The 20,131-nt window shown below is 38.7% G+C and overlaps 1 protein-coding gene across 4 annotated transcripts in view; it reads left to right on the plus strand.

The window, feature by feature from the left end:
• palld (palladin, cytoskeletal associated protein) overlaps positions 1-20,131 on the plus strand; it is a 74,331-nt gene that overhangs the window by 49,557 nt on the left and 4,643 nt on the right. For 2 of the 4 annotated variants that reach the window (XM_056763629.1, XM_056763633.1), the window contains 8 exons: positions 9,971-10,627; positions 12,141-12,279; positions 14,219-14,320; positions 14,817-14,855; positions 16,156-16,377; positions 16,868-17,017; positions 17,708-17,796; positions 18,756-18,888. In XM_056763629.1, the coding sequence (XP_056619607.1) occupies positions 9,971-10,627; positions 12,141-12,279; positions 14,219-14,320; positions 14,817-14,855; positions 16,156-16,377; positions 16,868-17,017; positions 17,708-17,796; positions 18,756-18,888 (1,531 nt within the window). The remainder of the gene's footprint in view (positions 1-9,970; positions 10,628-12,140; positions 12,280-14,218; positions 14,321-14,816; positions 14,856-16,155; positions 16,378-16,867; positions 17,018-17,707; positions 17,797-18,755; positions 18,889-20,131) is intronic. The other 2 variants (XM_056763630.1, XM_056763631.1) reach the window with 2 other exon arrangements.

Genomic DNA, 20,131 nt, shown 5'->3' on the forward strand with positions numbered 1-20,131 from the left:
AAATTGGAAGATTCCTGAAAACCATCCAAATGATTTAATGCATGTTAGTGGCTGTGTTGGCGTGAGAATGCATCCGTTTCAGCTTTTCTGTGATCGACAGCACTGCTATTACATTCAGAACTAATGGAAGGATCAGACTTTGTATCCTGCTCTCATTCTCTGTCTGTGGCTTGAATATTGTGTCTCTATGGGTGAGTGTGTATGTATAGGCTATGTATCTGCAGGGAATCAGAGACGCTAGTCTGATCCCACAGTTGGCCTTGGATACTTTGCACGGTTGTTCTTGTAATCGAAGAATTTAAAAATCTGCAGTTCTGTAGGGTGAGTCTGTGCTGATTTAAAAAAATATGCTTATTGAATTATGTTGTGTGATGGTGTATAGATTATGCATTTATATTTTGCATAAAGTGGATTCTTCAAAAGTACAGAATGCTATATAAGAAAGTGAACTGAGCTGGCAGTGGCAGGGTTTGGGTGTGGTAGTCTTTAAGAGTTTAATGTGCATTAGAGAAACATCCACTACGTTTAAAGAAGGACTGATTTTACAAATGCTTAGGCTGAATAACTATACCACATCATTGCACGATGTTGTAAATGCTCAAAATTTCGAAATTCATTTCCATCACAGCACCACCGCAATTCTGACTCAAGTTTTCCAGCTTGCATCTGTAAATGACTGTGTACTGTGATCATATACAGTATGTGTACAGGCATTGATTCTAGGCTCTACCTCTAATCTGTTGAATCAGTTCTTAAAGCAGTTCTTAAAGATAGAAAATATGTTCGCGGAGTTCAGGTGTTTGTTTGTTCACTACATTTGGGTGATGAATGTTTTATAAACGGTGGATATAACGCTGGATTTGGAGATCGTTTGAAACTGATATATGGAGCCTTCCCACTGCTAAAGGTGCCGGACATGAACCGCATGCGGTGAGTGAAACTGATGATTGTGTTTTGTTGGCAATGTGCTTTAGTTCAGCCTACCACTCCCCCCCGCACTCGGCGTATGATTTCGGAAGTAATCGTAAAGCTGTATCTGTCATTTATAAATGTGATCAAACTAAATACTCTTCGAAGATACGAAGTATGCAATACTACTCTATAGGTACTCAAGATTAATATGTGATTGACAGACACCCCTTGTGTTAGGGCCGCTTTAATAGTAATTCAAATGATTAATTATGATTAATCATCAGTTTAGTGGAATGCTGATGTTATACCGATGTCCCAAGGGTGGTTACAAGTACATAAAGGTGAGCAGTGTGAATCCGGGATACTACACAATAGTGTGTATGTATGGTTTTCGGGATATCTCAGCTTCCTCTATCATACTCCTCAGTCTTGGTTTGTCTACTGTACATTATTTCATAAAAGCATTCCATTGTAGTGCATTTTCATGTCCGATATCAAGCATGTTTTTTTTACACCAGTAGCAAAAAGCATTTGTGTTTGTTTTGGCAATGTGGCTTCAGTTCAGCTGTTCAGATAATTGTTTTAATATTTGACAAGACTGTGTTCTTTCACAGCCTGATACACAAACACAGGATGTGAATGCCTTTTGTACAAAGGTTATTTTTTTAGTTTACTTCAACTAATGCACACACACACAATTCAGGAGGTGCTCAGTAAACACTGGGAGTCCTCTATTATCAAGTCTTTAAACTCAACAACTTCCTGTCTTGTTGAAACTGCTTCCTGTGATTTGCGGCCGGTTAACAGTTGAGCTTATCTACATGCATAGAAACATTCACACAAAGGCACGTTTTTACTCTGAAATCATGTGTGTATTTGTATTGTATGTATTTGACCCGAAGCACAACAGTGATGCCTATAGAATAAGCACACCTGAAGGTTTGAACTCAGCTTTTATACGTTTAAAGCAGTGATTTGAATCTCGTGCAACATGGTGTAAACACAACCATTAAACCGATCTGAGATGTTTAATTAAAGGGGTAGACACAAGAATTTAGCGTGAGAAGAACAAATAAAGGAGATGAAAGGGAAGAGTAAGAGGATGAAAAGAAGGTAGGAATTGAAGTATGAGAACTTTGCAGCACAGCCCAATTAAATGTGCTCTTATAGACTCGATCCACGGTCACTTCCGTGTTTAACCTCAGAGGGCGAGAAAACATCCGCTGCCCCGCCGGAAGCCATTCATCGATACCTAGAGCTGTGAACATGACAGAGGAGAAGATGAATATTTGTACTCGCTGCATACATAAAGTTCGCCGGATTACAATAAACAATGTTCGTCAGCATTGTATGACTGTCAGCTGCCCCCCGTCAAGTAAAATGGAGAAGTATTCTAAACTAAATGTTTAAAAGTACATGGACAGCTTGGATGCTATTGCTATTAGCATCTAGTACGTAACGTTAAGGCTGGATCACACTGAATGAGATCATCTTTACAACGAGTTTATTAGCTATTCTCAGCACTTATTTACTTTTACCTTTAAACAACAAATTTGTATGAGCCTGATCAGATATCAATAACACATTTCCCGCTAAGACACATTTGTTTACATCTGTCACATGGCTTATGCAGGTTTGCTGAAAAGAAACAGACATTGTCACAAAATTCACCTTAAAGTGATGACAGTAACTGATATGTTGACGCTTTTAATAAATGTTAACATTCTCACTTATCTCCCATTGTTATGTTACGAGTGTGATTTTCTAATCATTAATACTAGGCTATATGTATTCTATAACAAGGTTCAATAAAAGGAAGGAATGAGGCGAGAACCGGCAAACATTTAAATCACTTTAATCAAAATAAATAAACAATAATACGGTAGTAAAAGCCCGGCAGCCACCTCACAGTCGACTGCCAGCTACAAGAACATAAATACCAACGTAAACACATGTCCTCTCTCGTCAGCAGTCCCGTCGCTCGTCCTCTTATGCTCCGTGAGATAGCGGGACCGGTGTGCGCACAGCTGATTCCAAATATCACTCACGCCACCGGCCCACCTCACGGCTCCTGTCCTGCCTTCCTTACCACATATTCCAGATGGAATCAGATGAAAGAGGAGATAAGCAAGAGGGAGACATGTTTCAGAATTATTATGAACTCAGAGAAGCCACAAAGTTTAGGAGCAGGACACACCAAAGGATACTGTAGCTGTGACCTTAAGCTTCAATTTAATATTTACATTTTGTGTAGTTTCCAAGGATCACAGACAAAGTCGTACTGTTAACTACACGAAATATGAGATATGGTTAAGAGGGATAACATGAGAAGAATGGGGACATCTTTTTAAATAGTAGTGAGGATTTTTACTGTGTATTGTGAGAATTTGATATAGGTAGGCAGCACTTTGTGCATCTGGTCTATAGTGACATTCAAATAAATTCTGTATCATCATCATGTCATTGATTCACTCTGCATGAAAGAATGCGATTGGTGTACTAATTATTCTTTGTTCAGTGCACTGACCCGTGTCTTTTCATTTTGTTTTTAAAGGGCATATATTTTGCAATTACAGGGTTTTATAGTGGAACAAATGTCACCACATCAAAGCTGTGCACGACTCACGATAGTGGTGTAGTGTATCATTCCAGCATATGCCTGTAGTTAGCTGCTCTGGTAAGAAGAGAAGACTAATGCAACAGTTTAGCTCCCTGTCTGCGTTTGATTCAGATACAGCACGACAGACTTCAGAAGAAAAGAGGATCGCAGTAGTGTGTAAGACGGTTGGAGGAAGAAGAAAACTAAATAAGAAACGGACTGACAGGCAAGATAATATAGACTTCCAGAATTCTTTGAGTAGGCTGGATGTGGAAAGGATTGAGTGACTACAGTGGGTTTAATATGTACTCCTTTGACTTGTTGTGTCATCAGGAATAAAACGTTTGTTTAGCAGCAAAAAGATAATTTTAAGTTTTTGTTATGCATAGTATAATATATTTTTGTAGTTTAAGTCAAGTTCTGACAGCTATATGTAAAAGCGTTCTGTTATCATGTTGATGCTTACATCATAACTATTGCAACCAATAAAGATACACCAGATATTAACTAGCCTATGATGGTTTCATCTTAACAACATAAACAAACGTTACTGTGCATGCGCACTTTTGTGACCCCAACTGAACTTCCGGTATACTTTCACAAACAAAATAGCTGCCTGTATATTATTTATGATAACAATCATGAGAAACCGGGAAGAACTGTTACTTGGCTAAACTTGTCTCTCCAATATTTTGAATTTATACTCCGATACCAAGGTCATCCGCTAGATGTGATAATATTCCATTAAGGGACCTAGAATTTTTTTATATATATATGTTTTATATGTTCGAAAAAAACTTTCAGAAACCTGACCGATCGTCGGGGGAGTGTATCGAGCACAGACATACTATGTATATGCCCAACTCGTTTTTTGACAAGTGGACCATGTTGAGCATGAGAAGACAGCATGTTTAACATTGTATAGAACTCAGAATGCATGACACATCGTTCGGGTGCCCCTTTAAAACAGACCTGATCAATTTCCTTGTGTGTTTGCTTTAAGCAAGGTCGAGCATTTCTCTGGGGTTCCAGTAAAACAGTAGGAGCTGCCATTGTGTGCATTTAGTAGACATGTACCGAAATTAAACTGGAATGTGTGTAAGTGCAGGAATGTGAAGTGTATGTTTTGTGTTTGTGTAAGAGGGTCTGCTATATCTCCACTTGTAACAAACCTTGTAATTTGTTAGAAAATTTGAGTGGGTTACTTTATGTGGTCTTTGACTGAAGGCCGTCGTTATTTAAAGAGTACCTAGCATATGGTTTTTAAGGTCCTACTTTGGTTTATGGAGTGTCCAACAACAAGTTTATGTAAATACAATGTGTAAAAACACTATAATATCATAATAATAGGCAATTATTCGTACCTTACTTCTTGACTGGCTCGTTCCGCGATTTCATCCGTCTAGGCCCTGCCTACCCGCTAACCTTGTGTCATGTGATTGGTCCGATGGTGTAGTCTGTTGTTATTGGTCAAACGCGTTCATCATTTATCGCAAATGGAACCCCCCTACCATCATTACAGGATTACGGTTTACATGTGGTTGAATGTCATTTATATTATGTTTAGCTAGAGATGCCTGCGATTTTTAACTTACCAATTTGAGCCCGAGTCTGACGAGGAAAAAGACGCTAATCCACAACAAACTCCACCACGACTGGAGCAGGATGTTTTTCAGTGGCAACTGACAACTCTTGTCATAAAAACTCCCAGTGTGACAACATGCATGTTGTGCTTTTGCTCATCAATGAAATAAAATATAATTTTCCTTTAAATAGTGTTAATACGTTAGTAATACTATTATTTTGTCTAAACTGTGCGTTGCATGGTACATAGAGCATTTCAGACAGTTGACGTTATGAAAAATGATATATACGAAACCCTAATATTTCTATATAGGTGCACGTGCGGCAAATGTGTCAAAATGCAAACTTAATAGCAAGATAAACAAACTGTAACACCCAAGAAATAACGGTACATGCTAATGTTAGCGTTATATGCATTAGCTAAACACAGACATAGGGTACAAAACTATTTCTTGAAGTTAAGACAAAAATCAAAAGTCACACTTACAGGTTGGGATTCGGTTTAGCTAACAGGTTCGAATAGAGTTGGTATTGCCCCCTCTTTCAAGGATTGTCATTTCACATACCCTGCAGTGAACGCGCCAATATTATTAAACCCATGTTCGATGAAATGATGCGCGCACAGTACAACCATGCATGGGGTTATACTCCTTTGGTATCGTTGGAAAAATGAATTGTAACCATTTTTCCCTCAGACGTTCTTCCTTTGGTAGTTGAAATAAGATGGACTTAGTTTCACACCGTAGAACACAGGTTCTAGACATGAGACACACGCATCACGAACGAGCGACAGTGTTTGGGGGAGGAGAGATAAGTTTTCGCGGCAGTCTCAGCAAAACGTAGGCGGGGACTATGTATTGTGACGTAGATACGCGGGTGTACTAGTCCACGTCTCGTTTGTGTGATTCAGAGTCGACTCCCATTTTACAAGCAAATAACTTTGTTATTTATTCACCTTCGGACTTAGAACTTGGCAGACAGCTTACTTTCAAACACGGCAACAGAACAGACTGCATGAAATGTCATTTACATGATCTCATGCTACGTACTCTTTAAGAAGCGCTTCATACTATCAGCATATGGAACCATTATGCATCTTTCCATTAGTAACCCACTGAAATCAACAGTAGCGCCCCGCATTGTGTCATCAGGATACAATGCTGGACCCAATAAACTGTGGGAACAGGGAGTCATAGCAGAGAGGTTAGCGCATGTGCTTAAATGGATAGTTCTCCCAAATATGAAAATTCTGTCATAATTTACTCACCCTCTTGTCATTTTTAAACCTACATGAGTTTCTTTCTTATGCAGAACACAAAAGAAGATATTTTGAATAATGTTGGGAACAAACAACAACAGCGGTACCCATTGACTTGGTTTTATGTCCATACAATAGAAGTGAATGGGTACCGCCATTGCGTGGTTAGATAAATATCTTCTTTTGATATCTTTGTATGAAAGAAAGCCAAGAGGTTAAAAATGACAAGATTGTGATTGATGTCAGAATTTTTTATTTTCGAATTATCACTTTAAAGCGGGCGTTGAGTTCTGGTGGTCATGCAGGTCACTTGAGTTCAAATCTAGCTCTCAATATGCTCCGATCCTTTTTATTCCTCAAAATTTCCTATAGTCTCTCTACCCCTCTCTCACAAAATATGACACATGGAATACCCTCCCAGCCTCTGTGGAGGATCTCAAATCCTAAGCAAGGGCCCCTCGAACATTACGAGCTGGTTTAATTTTCCTATCAAGACCTGTTCATGCACTTCATAGAAGCCACATCTAAGATGAAAATATACTGTGTCTGAATGCGGTGTAATAAATAATCTGACATTAAGGGCGCACATAATGCTACCTATTTATGGTCACTGTGCCTTTTAAGGCAAACTTATTATGTCCGTAATGGCCGACCACCCTCCATCAATTCAGGTTAGAATTCCACAAATGCAACAGGGAGAGTAAGCAAAGAAACCTGCAAAACTATTTTTAGAAAGCGGGTCTACGATCGTACATTGTGATATTTCTTGAATGCTGGAAACTATTAGGTGGGATATTAAGAGCAGGAGCAGTGGTTGGAGGGGGATATTTCTGGAGGGACTTGTAATGCCAGACCTCCACCGACCGTTAACCGGCAACTCTTACTCAGAAGAGAGAGAGAGAAGCAAGACGAAGAGGGAAAAAAGCATTTCTGAGGTAAAAATGTGGTAACAAGCGAGATTGAACTTCTTGTTTGAAAAGAAATGAGGAGACAGAATTTGGAGACGTGGGGTTTGCAGGGATTGAAATTTGAAGAAGTGAGCCTGAACGCTGGTGCTTCAGACTCAAAACAGAGCCAAAAAAGGAATGAAAGCACAGCAGCCCAAGAGCCTTTCACCAGCTGCCAAAATATTCCTGTAAAAGACTCCAATGTACAGGCGGTTGAAAAAACAGAAAGATGTTGAGGAGACAAAAGGAGAAGATGGTCTTCGATGGTTATTTATTTGTTTAATGTGGAGAAAGCCACCGTCTGAGATTGCATTGTTTAGCTTATCAAACTTATAAATTAAAAATATATAGGTCAATACATTTGAAATAATCACGATTAGCCTCATAGTTGTTAGTATCAAGTTGTATACATGACATTTGGAATAAATGTGTATGTCGCCTTTATACAGTATCTGATGGGGCTAAACTGAAGTGTTATTTTTTTAAATAACACTTTGATGGTTGATATTTATTGATCTTGTGCTTTAGGTTTGTGTTACACCTTGGCATCTTACTGACACACATTGCATATTCCCCATTTTTCTCTTTCTCATTACAAACACCAAGGGTTTCTCAGCTCGCTCAAACTTGGATATAGTGTCCACCTCATCCATTTTAACAAAAAAGAGAAGCAGGGAAAACACAGTGACTCATTAGTTAACATCTGGAAATAATTAGGTTAAACAGGGTTTGGGATATGACAGGCCTACACCCCCCAATCCCCTCACAAAACACATGGAGAAATTACATCAACTCCGTTTCAGGAGATTCGGGAGGACCGGCAGAAAAGCACAAAGCCGCACTTTACCATGTTTATCGCTGCACGGTAAATGTTTATTTATACCGAAGATGATGTGGTAGAATTTCAGCAAAAGGAATCTAGCAGTTTCTAGCAGAAGAGGTAATGAGATGAGAAAGTTGGTAACCGAACAGCACTGGCACCCATTCACTTCTATTGTATGGACACAAAACCAATGCTAGTGAATGGGTCCCGGTTAATAATGTTCTTCAAAATATCTTCTTTTGTGTTCTGTGGAAGAAAGGAAGTCATACAGGTTTGACATGGCTAGAGGGTTAGTGAACCATGGCTGAATTCAATCACTTAAATGTGCGAAAAAATATCAGAGGAGTAGGTTGGGTTTTGTGCACAATATTTCTTACTGACCATGCGGTGACTAGAAGGTTTTTCAGATGATGGAAAACTCTAGGCAGCAAATATCTGGTGTATAGAAAAGCAAATGACAGTGTGGAGGTCAGTTCTGTGTTTGTATAAGTGGGGGGAACCATGACTTGAGGTCACGGGTTTGACGCACGTACTGCAATGATCAATCATCCACCCACATTTACACGACTCGCACAATGTCTCTGTTTCACTTTCTTTCTCCCTGTTTACATGCGGTTGACATCATAATTTAAACTTTACCCAAGATAGCATATCACTCCCTTTTCAGTGGATTTTCATTTCCTTGTACAACTACACAGTAACAGAACGACCAGAAAACCAGATCTACGGACATTTCAGTGTTTATTAACTTACAATTTTGCAAGATGGCGTCTGCACAGATGCTCTTGCATGTGCATTTGTAGAAACACACATTATGCCACACTTTGCATCCTCTGGACCAAACTTTTTCTTATGTGACAGACAGGCCTTATATCCTGCGATTGAGGATAAACCGTTAGTATTCTACTGCCGTATGGGGTTTTATTGTATCACTCGCTGTTCTTTGTTGATTTATTTAAAATAAAAAAACACACACAAAGGCAATATTACCTTTTCATTTTGTAGATTTACAGTTTTAACTCCTTTGTTTTACATAAGCGATACGATACTTTACAAGTGGTAGTGCTAAATTTTGAAGGGCTGTATGGTGATGCTACAAGCTAATACCAAAGTTAATTTACGGAAGTCGTGCCACTCAGCGGCCATGTTTGCAACGCATCTGATATATATATTTCTAAAATTGCTGGCAAACGTAAAAAATATGCTAAATGACTAATTGTAAATGTGACTGTAGCTGTTACCATATAATATATATATGTCTTGGGCTACTGATGGTTGTGGGGTGACATGCAAAAGTCGTCCACCATATTACAACACAACAAAACAAAGGCGTTTGCTGAACTGACACGGCGTTACAAAGTATCCTGTAAAAAACTGTAATATCGAGTCAATATCAAAACAGAAAGCAAAACATTTTCACATGTGAGAGGCTATCCCAGAAGCTGTGCAATATTGTGGAATCTCTGATTTGAGTTATTGATTTGTTATTACTCCGTGATGACCGCAACAAAATCGTGTACACATCATCGTATATGGACTTATCCGTTTTTTTTGTTTATCCATTAGATTGTTGTCTTTCTCATTATTAGTTTATTGTAAAGTTATATTTCGTCACATTTTTTTATTTGAAACAAGCTGTTGTGATCATCTATATTTTACCCAGCGTTGCTTTAAAACAACACAGCAGTATTCTTTAATTTGTTTCAAGCTAATTGTTTTCTTGTTTTGTTTTTATGTGCAACTGTACAGCTAGTTGGTTCTATTAACTCCCAGTTTTTTGTTCCATGTTGTGTTGCTTAATGAAAAGTTAATTCTAATCATTTCTCATTTGAATTATTCCTCAACAGAAACGCCGCACAGCTGAAGCAACTTCAAGATCAGATCCTCCTAGAGCAGCAACAACAGCTAAATCAGGAGGTTCCGCCTCCTCAGCAACCATCACACGAAACTCCGCCTCCATCTCCTCCTCTCCCACCACCTCCCTCCTTCCAGGAGCTGGAGAGTAGCACCATGCAGACCAGCACCTTCAACTACGCCCGACCCAAGCAGTTCATCGCTGCACAGAGCCCCACGACAAGCGGAGGACCGATGGGATACAGCACCCAGTCCTCAACCTCCTCGAGCTCCAGCGTCACCTCCCCATTATCCCCCACGACTGTCCAAAAACCGTTCAGCCGCATCACTCTTCCACCCTTCCAACAACAGCCGCTGCTATCTAAAGGAACCAGCGTGGAGTCCCCTAACTCTCCCTCGTTCCCTCCACCACCTCCACCGTTCCTCAGCTCCAGCAATCTCTCCTCTCCCTCTGGCTCGGCAAAGGATTTCCCTCCACCTCCTCCACCACCCCCTCCACCTGTCACATCAAGTCCCACCCGCTCAGAAAGCTCCTCCCCCTTCACGTCCACTCCCGCATCACCAGCCGGGTTTTTGGTATCCGTGCTTCCGGTCTCACCTCCTCCACCGCCAGTGAACGCACTGGGGCTGCCCAAGGGTAATGGCACAGTGTGAGTACCCACAATTCTTTGCTACAGTTCCCTCATTCTTAAAGGAATAGTTTACCCAAAAACAAATGTTGTTCTCATTAACATATCATTATGTTTTTACTCCTTCCAAATCGTTGTGTGAGTTAAAATACAGTTTATTATTTTTGGGATGTATTTTACCCCATGTTTCCATTTCAGAATTTTCTTTGGGGGGGGGTTGAAAGGATTGTACTTGTCTAGGTGGGTTCTGAAAGGAAAACGTTTGGGATCTCCTGCTCTAGACCACTGTGCATTATATACAAAGTAAACTCTTGGGATAATGAGTAATCTGGAGTGCTGCCCCTGTTTTCCTGTTGCTGTGTAGATGATATATTTGCATTCTTACATGGCATGTTTATGGAGACACAGGGACCAGTGAGAGCTGAGGAAACTTTAAAGTCAGCCCGGCCTGGGTGTTTGAGAACGAGAAAACATTTCTAGAAAGCAACTCAGATAATATGAGAATGATCCGAGAATGATCCTTTTTGAAGGAATTCTCCACCTAGCTATGTCACTTTACAAAGGGCCCAAGCTGTTCAATAGTCCTCTCTCCTCACATATTCAACTAGAATCTTTCGTTTTCCCACATCTATATTCTTTATATTCCCACGTTCTTTTTTTCTACTGCAAGTTATGTACAGCAGATAAAAAATGAAGTACTGGAGAGCCCAGGGCTTGAAAGGCCGTTTCTCATGATCTGAGATGTGGATCTTTTGTGAAGTCGATCCTGTATGTAAGACGCTCATGAAACAAGAGTTAAAGACCACTCATCCATCAGCGATAAAGAAAGAGGAAGAACGCTACCCTGATTCAAAACCGAAGCTTCACCTCTTCATCTTTATTATCTTCCACTACTAGTTCATCTCTTACATCCCCTCCTCCCTAGCTCTTGGTCTCTCGCTCTTTCCTGGCATTCCAGAGCCAGAGGGGAAAAGATAAGAGACCGCTGTGGAATTCTGAAGAGAGCACATATACACAAACAGATCATGAAAGTGATTCACGCATCTCAGAGAATATACACAATATTCTTTTTTTTAGAAATTGCAGTTTATTATTTATTGGGGTTGAGTTCAGTTGTTTATTTGTGTTTGTCAGGATTTGATGGGCAGCTACTTATTAGATGCTATAGTTTATATAATCAATTTCGATCAGTCATTTGAAGCTATTTTCCATATTCAACAAAATGAGATCTAAACCTGATAATTTACAAATCCATCAAAATATGCATACAAATGAATATATTATTCTTTATATCAAGTGTTGACCTGTCCTGATGGTGCCTACGGCATTAACATTTTTGTACTTTTAGTAAAGTTTAGACTGATATTCGTACATGCTATTCTACGACATTGGCACGCTAGAGAAACTGGATTTCATTAATCTTTCAACACCTGCTTTGTCAAAAACAGCTGTTTCTGTACCTGAACGAATGGCAAGTCTATTATTTGTTGAAATTTAAAAGCATTTTCTTTTTGCTATGAATGTATTTTAACAGGGCACTGCCTCGTAAATCCACACCCCGTACACCACGCACCTTCTCCGATTCAGATATCCAGGGCTCCAAAGATGCAGTTATACAAGACCTGGAGAGAAAACTGCGTTTCAAAGAGGAGCGACTCAGCAATGGCCAACAGGTTTGTGATTGCGTGCTTGTGACTAAAATAATGTTTGCAGTATTAAAGAATTATAATATAGTTGTACTAGACCAGTGGTTCTCAAACTTTTTTGGCTTAAGTACCCCTTTAAGATTTTTTCAAGCCAATTACCCCTTGATCAGACAACAACATTTTACTTTAAAATACAATGAAGTTTGAGAGTCAAACCTTTATTATATCTAAATTTATTAATTTATTTTTATGCATCTTTGTGTAGTCCTAATTTCATATAAAATGATCATAATTTATTGATTTTCATTATTTATTCCTAAATGTCAGTTTCTCTAACATACCCCCTGCAGTACCCCAAAGTACCCCTGGGGGTATGCGTACCCCCATTTGAGAACCACTGTACTAGATCACTTATACAAATTAACACGTTACTAGCATAACCACATCAGTAAACTTACATTCAATAATACAAGTGGCGGTTTGACTGATAGAAAATCTGATTTACCACATAAAGGAATTTCACCCAGAAGTTACATTTATGTAATTGTTTTAAATTTAACATTTAGGCACTGGGCAGATGATTTTATCCAAAGCGACTTACATTGCTTTACCCTATACATTTTACATCCCCTGGCATCGAACCCACAACCTTGCGTTGTTAACGCAATGCTCTTACCACTGAGCTACAGGAAAGCTATTTGTATGTATTCCACCTTATAGGAACAGTTCACCCAAAAATACAAATTCTGTAATCATTCACCCTCTTGTTATTTCAAAGCTGTTTGATTTGTTTTCTAATTCAGATGAAAGAAGATATTTTGAAAAATCTTGTTAACTGGTACCATTTCACGCATTGGTTTTGTGTCCATACATATAAGTGAATAGGTGCCGGCACTGTTCGGCTTTCTTTAAATTATCTTCTTTTGTGTTTTGCGGAAGAAAGTCATATAGGTTTGAAATGATAAGTGGTGAATAAATGATTTTTGGGTGAATTAAAACAGTTTGATTAATAATGTGAGTCGCAATTGGATATATTGTGTCTTAAAGCGTACCTTTGCCGAAAAAATAAAAAATCTGTCAAAATTGACTCATCCTGAGGTTGTTTGTCAACCCTATGACCTCTGTTTATCTCCAGAACGCAAATTAAGATAATGTAGTTTTGGAGAAGTCGGGAACTTTCTGACTCCTTCATAGACTGCAAATTAACCAAACTTCTAACCGCTGAAATTAAGTAAAGACAAGTTAAAATAGCCCATGTCACTCCAGTGGTGCAGCCTTAATAATAAAAAGTGATGAGGATACGTTTTGTGCGCAAATAAACAGACTATATTCAACTATTTCTGTGTTAGTTTCCAATGCTGGTTCACGAGTACATCTGTGGTCAACATTGCACGACGCATGCGCATGGTGCTGACGAGCATGCGTCATGCAGTGCTGACCCCAGATGCACTGTCATGGTACTCTCGTAAATGCCCTTTTTTAAATTTACAAAGAAAATCCCTTTAAGCGTTTTTGTAGTCTGTGACTTTTATTTATGAAATTACACAAGTAAAAAAGATAGTGAGCAAGTACTCTTTACAAGTGTTATCTTTACATTACCACGATTCTCAACAGTAATTTTATAATTACTATGATATGATATGATTTACAAGTTGAGCTGTCATGTAAAAAAGTGCCTTCGTTTGACTTATTATTTCAATTGCAAATTTTAGTTTCAAAGATAATTGGCAAATAAAAAGCCAGCGTAATTTAGAGAAAACACAACTTTAAAATGTTTACAAATGCAACTAAGATTAATCGCTATTAGACAAAGGGTCTAATATTTACCCAGAATGCACAGCAAAACCCACCTCATATTTAACCTCACAAATCACTGTAACAAGCGTCCAAGTACACTTAATGCTCTTGCGTGTGTGTTCTCGCACACTAACCCAGGCTCTGACAGATTAATCCTGCTTGCTTTCAGAGGTTAACTTATGAGGAGAAGATGGCTCGCAGGCTGCTGGGTGCTGACAATGCTGCCACAGTGTTTAACACACAACAGGTGGAGGAGGAGCCTGTCAGACAGGTACAGTACATACAGAAATACATGCGTTCATATGTTCAAACGCAGCATTCGCACCTATCTACACAACATGCCATTGTGTCACATAGAAACAAAAGTTGCTTGTAAATGATTAGACCTTTAAATTTCTTATTTAAATAAGTGCAATTATTTTCACATCAGTTTACACACTTTTTCCGAAAGAGTAATGCTTGTGTTGCTAAGCTGTTGGAAGTCATGTAGAGCATCGTGGTTGGCCTGCTTGTTTGTAAATGACATTTTAATTCAGCTAATTGCTCTGAGCTCCTGCATATGCCTGCACATATGCATTTGGTAGGGCGTGATGTCATTTTGCAATCAGTGTGCAGGAAGCATTTTGGAGGTGTGCGAAAATGTACATTCATAAACACACACAGACGCTGTTATGTGTGTGTGTGTGTGTGTGTGACTGTGCACATTTGTGGAGAGGATGTGACATCATCAACCCCGACCCCCCGCCTGTTTTCTGATCTCTTTACAGGAAGGGAACTCTGCTGATTCAGATTATGTCCCTCAAAAGGTTGTTCATACTCATCGGGTCTGATATAACCAGCATTGTTTCCTTTTTATTACTAAGCATCCAAGTTTGTCTTACCACACCATAGACTCACCATAGACTAACATTATTTCTCTCACCTCTCTGTGTGTGGTCACCCCTATGTTTTGGCCATTCACTACTGTATGTAACTAAACACAGAATATTTATCAATACCGTGCACTATTTTCATAGTGCATTTGGGTTCTTGTTAAGCACAGTTGTAGAGTCGTTGATGCTTGAGAGAAAATATTCTTTGTCAAGTCAAATATTTTTTCTTCATTCATCAATGGCCATGAAGTGTCATGAAACAAATTGGCAGCAAACCGCATTTTACCATTTGGAAGAATTATAGCGATTACTGATTATTGCAATATTCTATGAATAGAGTTAAATAAAACTCCACGTTTTTATATTCTTATTGGTCATAGAATAATAGGTTGACATGGGAACGGAAGAGAGCGTCTCTGCTTTACACATTTCCAACCATTGAGTCCAGATACTAAAATGCACATTCTTGTCTTCTTCTGAACCGTGAAAAGTGGAAATGCTGTTAATTTTATGTCATAAATATAAAGTGTGTTTAGGGTTCCACACATGTCCTTAAGCAAATTGTGGTTGTCTGTGTGTTTATGTTACTAATGCGCATGTGTGTGTGCCGTTGGTGAAAGAGAACTAAATGGAGAGGAGGCATCATTGGCATGTGCAGTTTCAGTTGTGTGTGCATTTTTCTCGCTGCAGCTGAATCTTAAACCTGTGATTGTTGTTGCGATGTTATGAGGGCATACCATTGTCCAGATGTTTCTCATGGCCGCCAGAGAAAAATCAGATGGAGAGAAAAAAAGAGAATATGTCATAAAAGCAGGAGTATGCAAGGAATATGAATAAAAATGTGTGGACTGAATACACTGTACATGCACTATATCTGCCAAATGCGTTGATATACAAGTTGGACAAAACAACGTGGCAAAAATCACAAGATAAAATGGCTGTTTCAAGGAGGTTGGCTTTTAAAAACACTGCCTTAAAATGATCTGGCTGGTTTCGATGCTTAAACAAACTGAGCAGTGTTTTGACAGACTGACTTTTTAGAAAATTGTAAACAGAGAAGCTCTGTGACTGAGTTCTCTTTGAATATTAGACTAGGATGTAAGATGATAGTTTAGCATTGGAGAAACGACTCTGTTAAAGATTTTGTGTGCCCTTCCTGCAGTATTTTCTGCTTTCACTGACCATTTAACCCAGCATTCATGGCTCCCAACATCACTTCCTGTGTGTGTGACAGGAGTATAAAGTATCCAGCTTTGAGCAGCGGTTGATCAGCGAGATTGAGTTCCGTCTGGAGCGCTCGCCTGTGGAGGAATCTGACGATGATGTTGAGCATGATGAAGATGCACCGGGAGAGAAAGTCGCTCCCTTCCTCGATCAGAAGCTTAAGCACTACAAGGTTTTCGAAGGCATGCCTGTGACCTTCAGCTGCAAGGTCATCGGTGATCCAAAACCAAAGGTAAGGGGTTGTTACATTCATGTTGCTTGTTAGTAACTTTGGTTTGAAAAATGAAAAAATGCTAATAATGACATAAATATTAAAGATTTAAACAGAGATGGAGATTTACAGATTGCAGCTTTTATACTATATATTGACAGTTTCAAATGTCAACATCTATAGTGAATAGGAGTGGTTATAATTATAAGCTCCGGACATTTCAAACATTCCAGAGCTTTATTAAGTTTAAGAGATGCGCTAGTTGCTGTTGAAATGTTTGTTTTACATTTTATGGTGTTTTGCAAAGAGGCATGTATGTTATAAAAGGGGATTGAGGGAGAGGACACTGATATGATGAGATTCCTGCTATATATAATCTGGCCTTTTCACTGTGATGACAGAATTCTTTGTAATATTACAAACAAAGAGGAAGACAAAAGGAAAAAGCAAAGGCACCGGGGTTAAAAACATGTTGTGTCATTGCATCTATTATGTCTGTGTGTGTTTGCAGGTATACTGGTTTAAGGACGGAAAGCAGATATCTAAGCGCAGTGAGCATTACCGTATCAGCCGTGAGCCGGATGGCACATGCCTCCTGCACACGGCCGCTGCCTCACTAGATGATGATGGAAACTACACTATTATGGCCAGCAACCCAGCGGTGAGACACAAACACACAACACTTTATATAATACACAAGTCAGAATGAATTGATTATAGTTAGAACGTTAATTATTGTGGTAGAGAATGAAACAGATTGACTTAGTTTGTCATCACCCTTCACGCAAACGCACAAACACAATCAAATGGCTAGTTGTCTGGACCAGTGTTGTGTGATTCAGACAGATAAACATCAGCAGTCGGTCCACTTGCACAAACAGATTCTGAAATGTTCCAGATCTGCTCAATGAATCAAACAGTCAAGCTGTGCAATCCATCACAAACTCGCAATGACAAACAAGGAGGTCGAATAGTCACGCAAGTTTATGTGGTCACAGGCCTCTCATTCTCTCTCCCTCTCTGTTTTAGTTTTAAAACGCCTTGTTGGCATGACAAATGTTTGTACAGTCAAATTGGTAAAGCTGGTTGCATATAAACAGAAGAGATCAAAACAAAAATGTTGAAAAACGGCATTGTGAAATTAACAAAAGATTAAAAAGCATATACATCATGTGTGCAGCACTCATTCGTCTAAAAAGCTGGCTTCTAATTCAATTCAATAGATGGCATGTGAACAGATCTAAACACTGAATTCTGATTTCTATCCTCAGTTTATCTCTTCTTTTTTACTTGTATGTTTCTAATTACAATTTTTTTATGGAATGAAATAAAACAGGTTTTTTCTTCTCAGGGAAGAGTGAGCTGTACTGGCAGAATGATGGTCCAAGCTGTTAACCAAAGAGGAAGAAGTCAGCGCTCCACACCTGGACACATTCGCAGGTAAGCAACCGCCGCTTCTATAGAGCTTTATTCTGGTCTCGACAGGTCCCAGGTCGGGTTTAACCTCAATTACTCTGATTTCGGGGAAAACACTCTAATCTTTTCCCAGACCTGTTGAATTTAATGTAGATCATTGTCAACCGCCAATGACTTGAGTTGATTTATGGGATTAGCAGTAAAAGAGGGCGTGTCCTGTGTAAAAGACACCTGTATGTTTTGAACAGTTATGTAAGGACCATTTAACAAAGTCTTTGTGAAGAATAGAGAATGTGTGTTTGGGAATGGTTTGCAATGGGTGGGGTTTCCTCCTGATAAGATGTTATATTATATGAGTCCTTTCTGTCCTTTGAGTTCTTTACTTATTTGATTGACAGAGTCAATAGTTTCTAAAGGTACCGCACAATGTGCATGCCTATCATTCATGACGTATGTTTAAGATTTCCTACACACAAAAGTAATCTGAGCTTCGTCTAAGAAGATTGATTCTATTCTCATTGGTTAAAATATGTTTTTACCCGTTCTGTTTTTGGGAAACTACAATTTCGCACTGAATGCGAATCGTGGTATGATGAATTTCTGCTAGCACTAATTCATATAATAAAATTAGTTTAAATAGGAAAAACATCAATCTCGGGTTATTCTATCGCATATCTAAATGAAGGGTTCATTTGCGAAAACTTTTCTTTAAAAAATGTTACAAAATTATGTTTTTTATTGTACATTACAAATAATCTTAATCAAACTGCAGTTGGGTTGTTTTGATCAAGAAATAATAATTAAAAAATCGAGCTAACACAATAAAACAACACCATAAAATCATGATTTAAAAAATGAGTTCTCTGTTTTGAGGTATCTTTAACTCTTTAAATATAGAAATAACAGATGTAAAAAGTTGTATTATCTGTTTGGTAGATGCCTGGCAGCATCAGGTTTAAACAGTGTCTTTTTCTTTCTCTCAGACCCCGCTCAAGGTCCAGAGACAGTGGTGATGAGAATGAGAACATTCAGGAACGTCACTTTCGCCCTCACTTCCTGCAGGCCCCTGGTGACCTTATTGTACAGGAGGGCAAACTCTGTCGTATGGACTGCAAGGTGACCAGCGCTGTTACTCACACCAGTTTTGATATCAGCCACCTGACCTCAAAGCTTTTCACATACCGGAGCTCAGCACATATATTATCAATGTGACATAACCTAAACAAATGTGAAATTGAACCTTGAAAAGAAACCTCTACATATAAGTTGAGTTGTATTGACTAAATCTGTGGTATGCCCATTAAAACCAACGACAAAACATATGTGTTGACAGTTATGCTTTTACAATGGAAGTCACACGCAGACACAGTACCAACTGATGCATAAACAAACAACATGCTTTTGTTCAACAAACATGTTTTTGGCAGTTGGGTTTTGTGGAAAAAAACAACAGGCTGTAAAATGACTGTAAGGTGTAAAGTTAATGTTCAACTTAAAGTGATACTTCAGCCCAAAATTTTATTCCGTAATCATTAACTCACCCTCTTGTCATTTCAAACCTGTATGACTTTCTTTATTCTGAAGATCACAGAAGAAGATATTTTGAAGAATGGTGTTAACTGGTCCGCATCCACTTGCAACGGTTTTGTGTCCATACAATAGTGAATGGGGGCCAGTGCTGTTTCTTTACCGACTTTCTTCAAAATATCTTTTGATTCGACCAGAAAAAAGTCACAAAGGTTTGAAATGACAAGAGGATGAGTAAAGGATGACAGAATTTTCTTTTTTTGGGGTGAACTATCACTTAAAAAGACACAAACAAATGTTGACGTTCCCTTGAACCTACATTACAGTATTGATAAAAAAATACATTTAGTGAAAGTGAATGTTATTTAGTTTTCTTTCACTCAGATCGGTTTCTATTTCCAGATCGGTTTCCATCTTATAGTTCTTTAACTATCCCTCCTTTCATTCTTCCTGTGCTTTGTTCATTTTTGTATTCCTGCCAATTCTGTTTATTCAGCTTTGAATCACATTGCATTCACTTCAGACTTTATCAGGTTTATTTCTCTTTCTGATGTTCATGTCTGGGCTGTTCAAATTGAAACATTTAGCTGTCACAATAAAACCTTTCACTGTGGTATAGAAGGATTCACATGCTTAAAAAAGATCACTGACTCTCACAGACACTAAGCCCTTAATGTCAGAAGTATTTATAAATCAGATTTATTTCCACTCGCTTTCAGGCTTTTTATACTTTCCAAGCCAAATACATCCCTAGTTGTTTGCAAGGTCTAAATCAAAGAATATAATAAAAACAGTTTGTTCCTTTTTTCCTTTTTAGTTGATCTGCTTTTTC

The sequence above is a fragment of the Triplophysa dalaica genome, chromosome 13, assembly GCF_015846415.1.
Source record: "Triplophysa dalaica isolate WHDGS20190420 chromosome 13, ASM1584641v1, whole genome shotgun sequence".
NCBI classification, from domain to species: domain Eukaryota; kingdom Metazoa; phylum Chordata; class Actinopteri; order Cypriniformes; family Nemacheilidae; genus Triplophysa; species Triplophysa dalaica.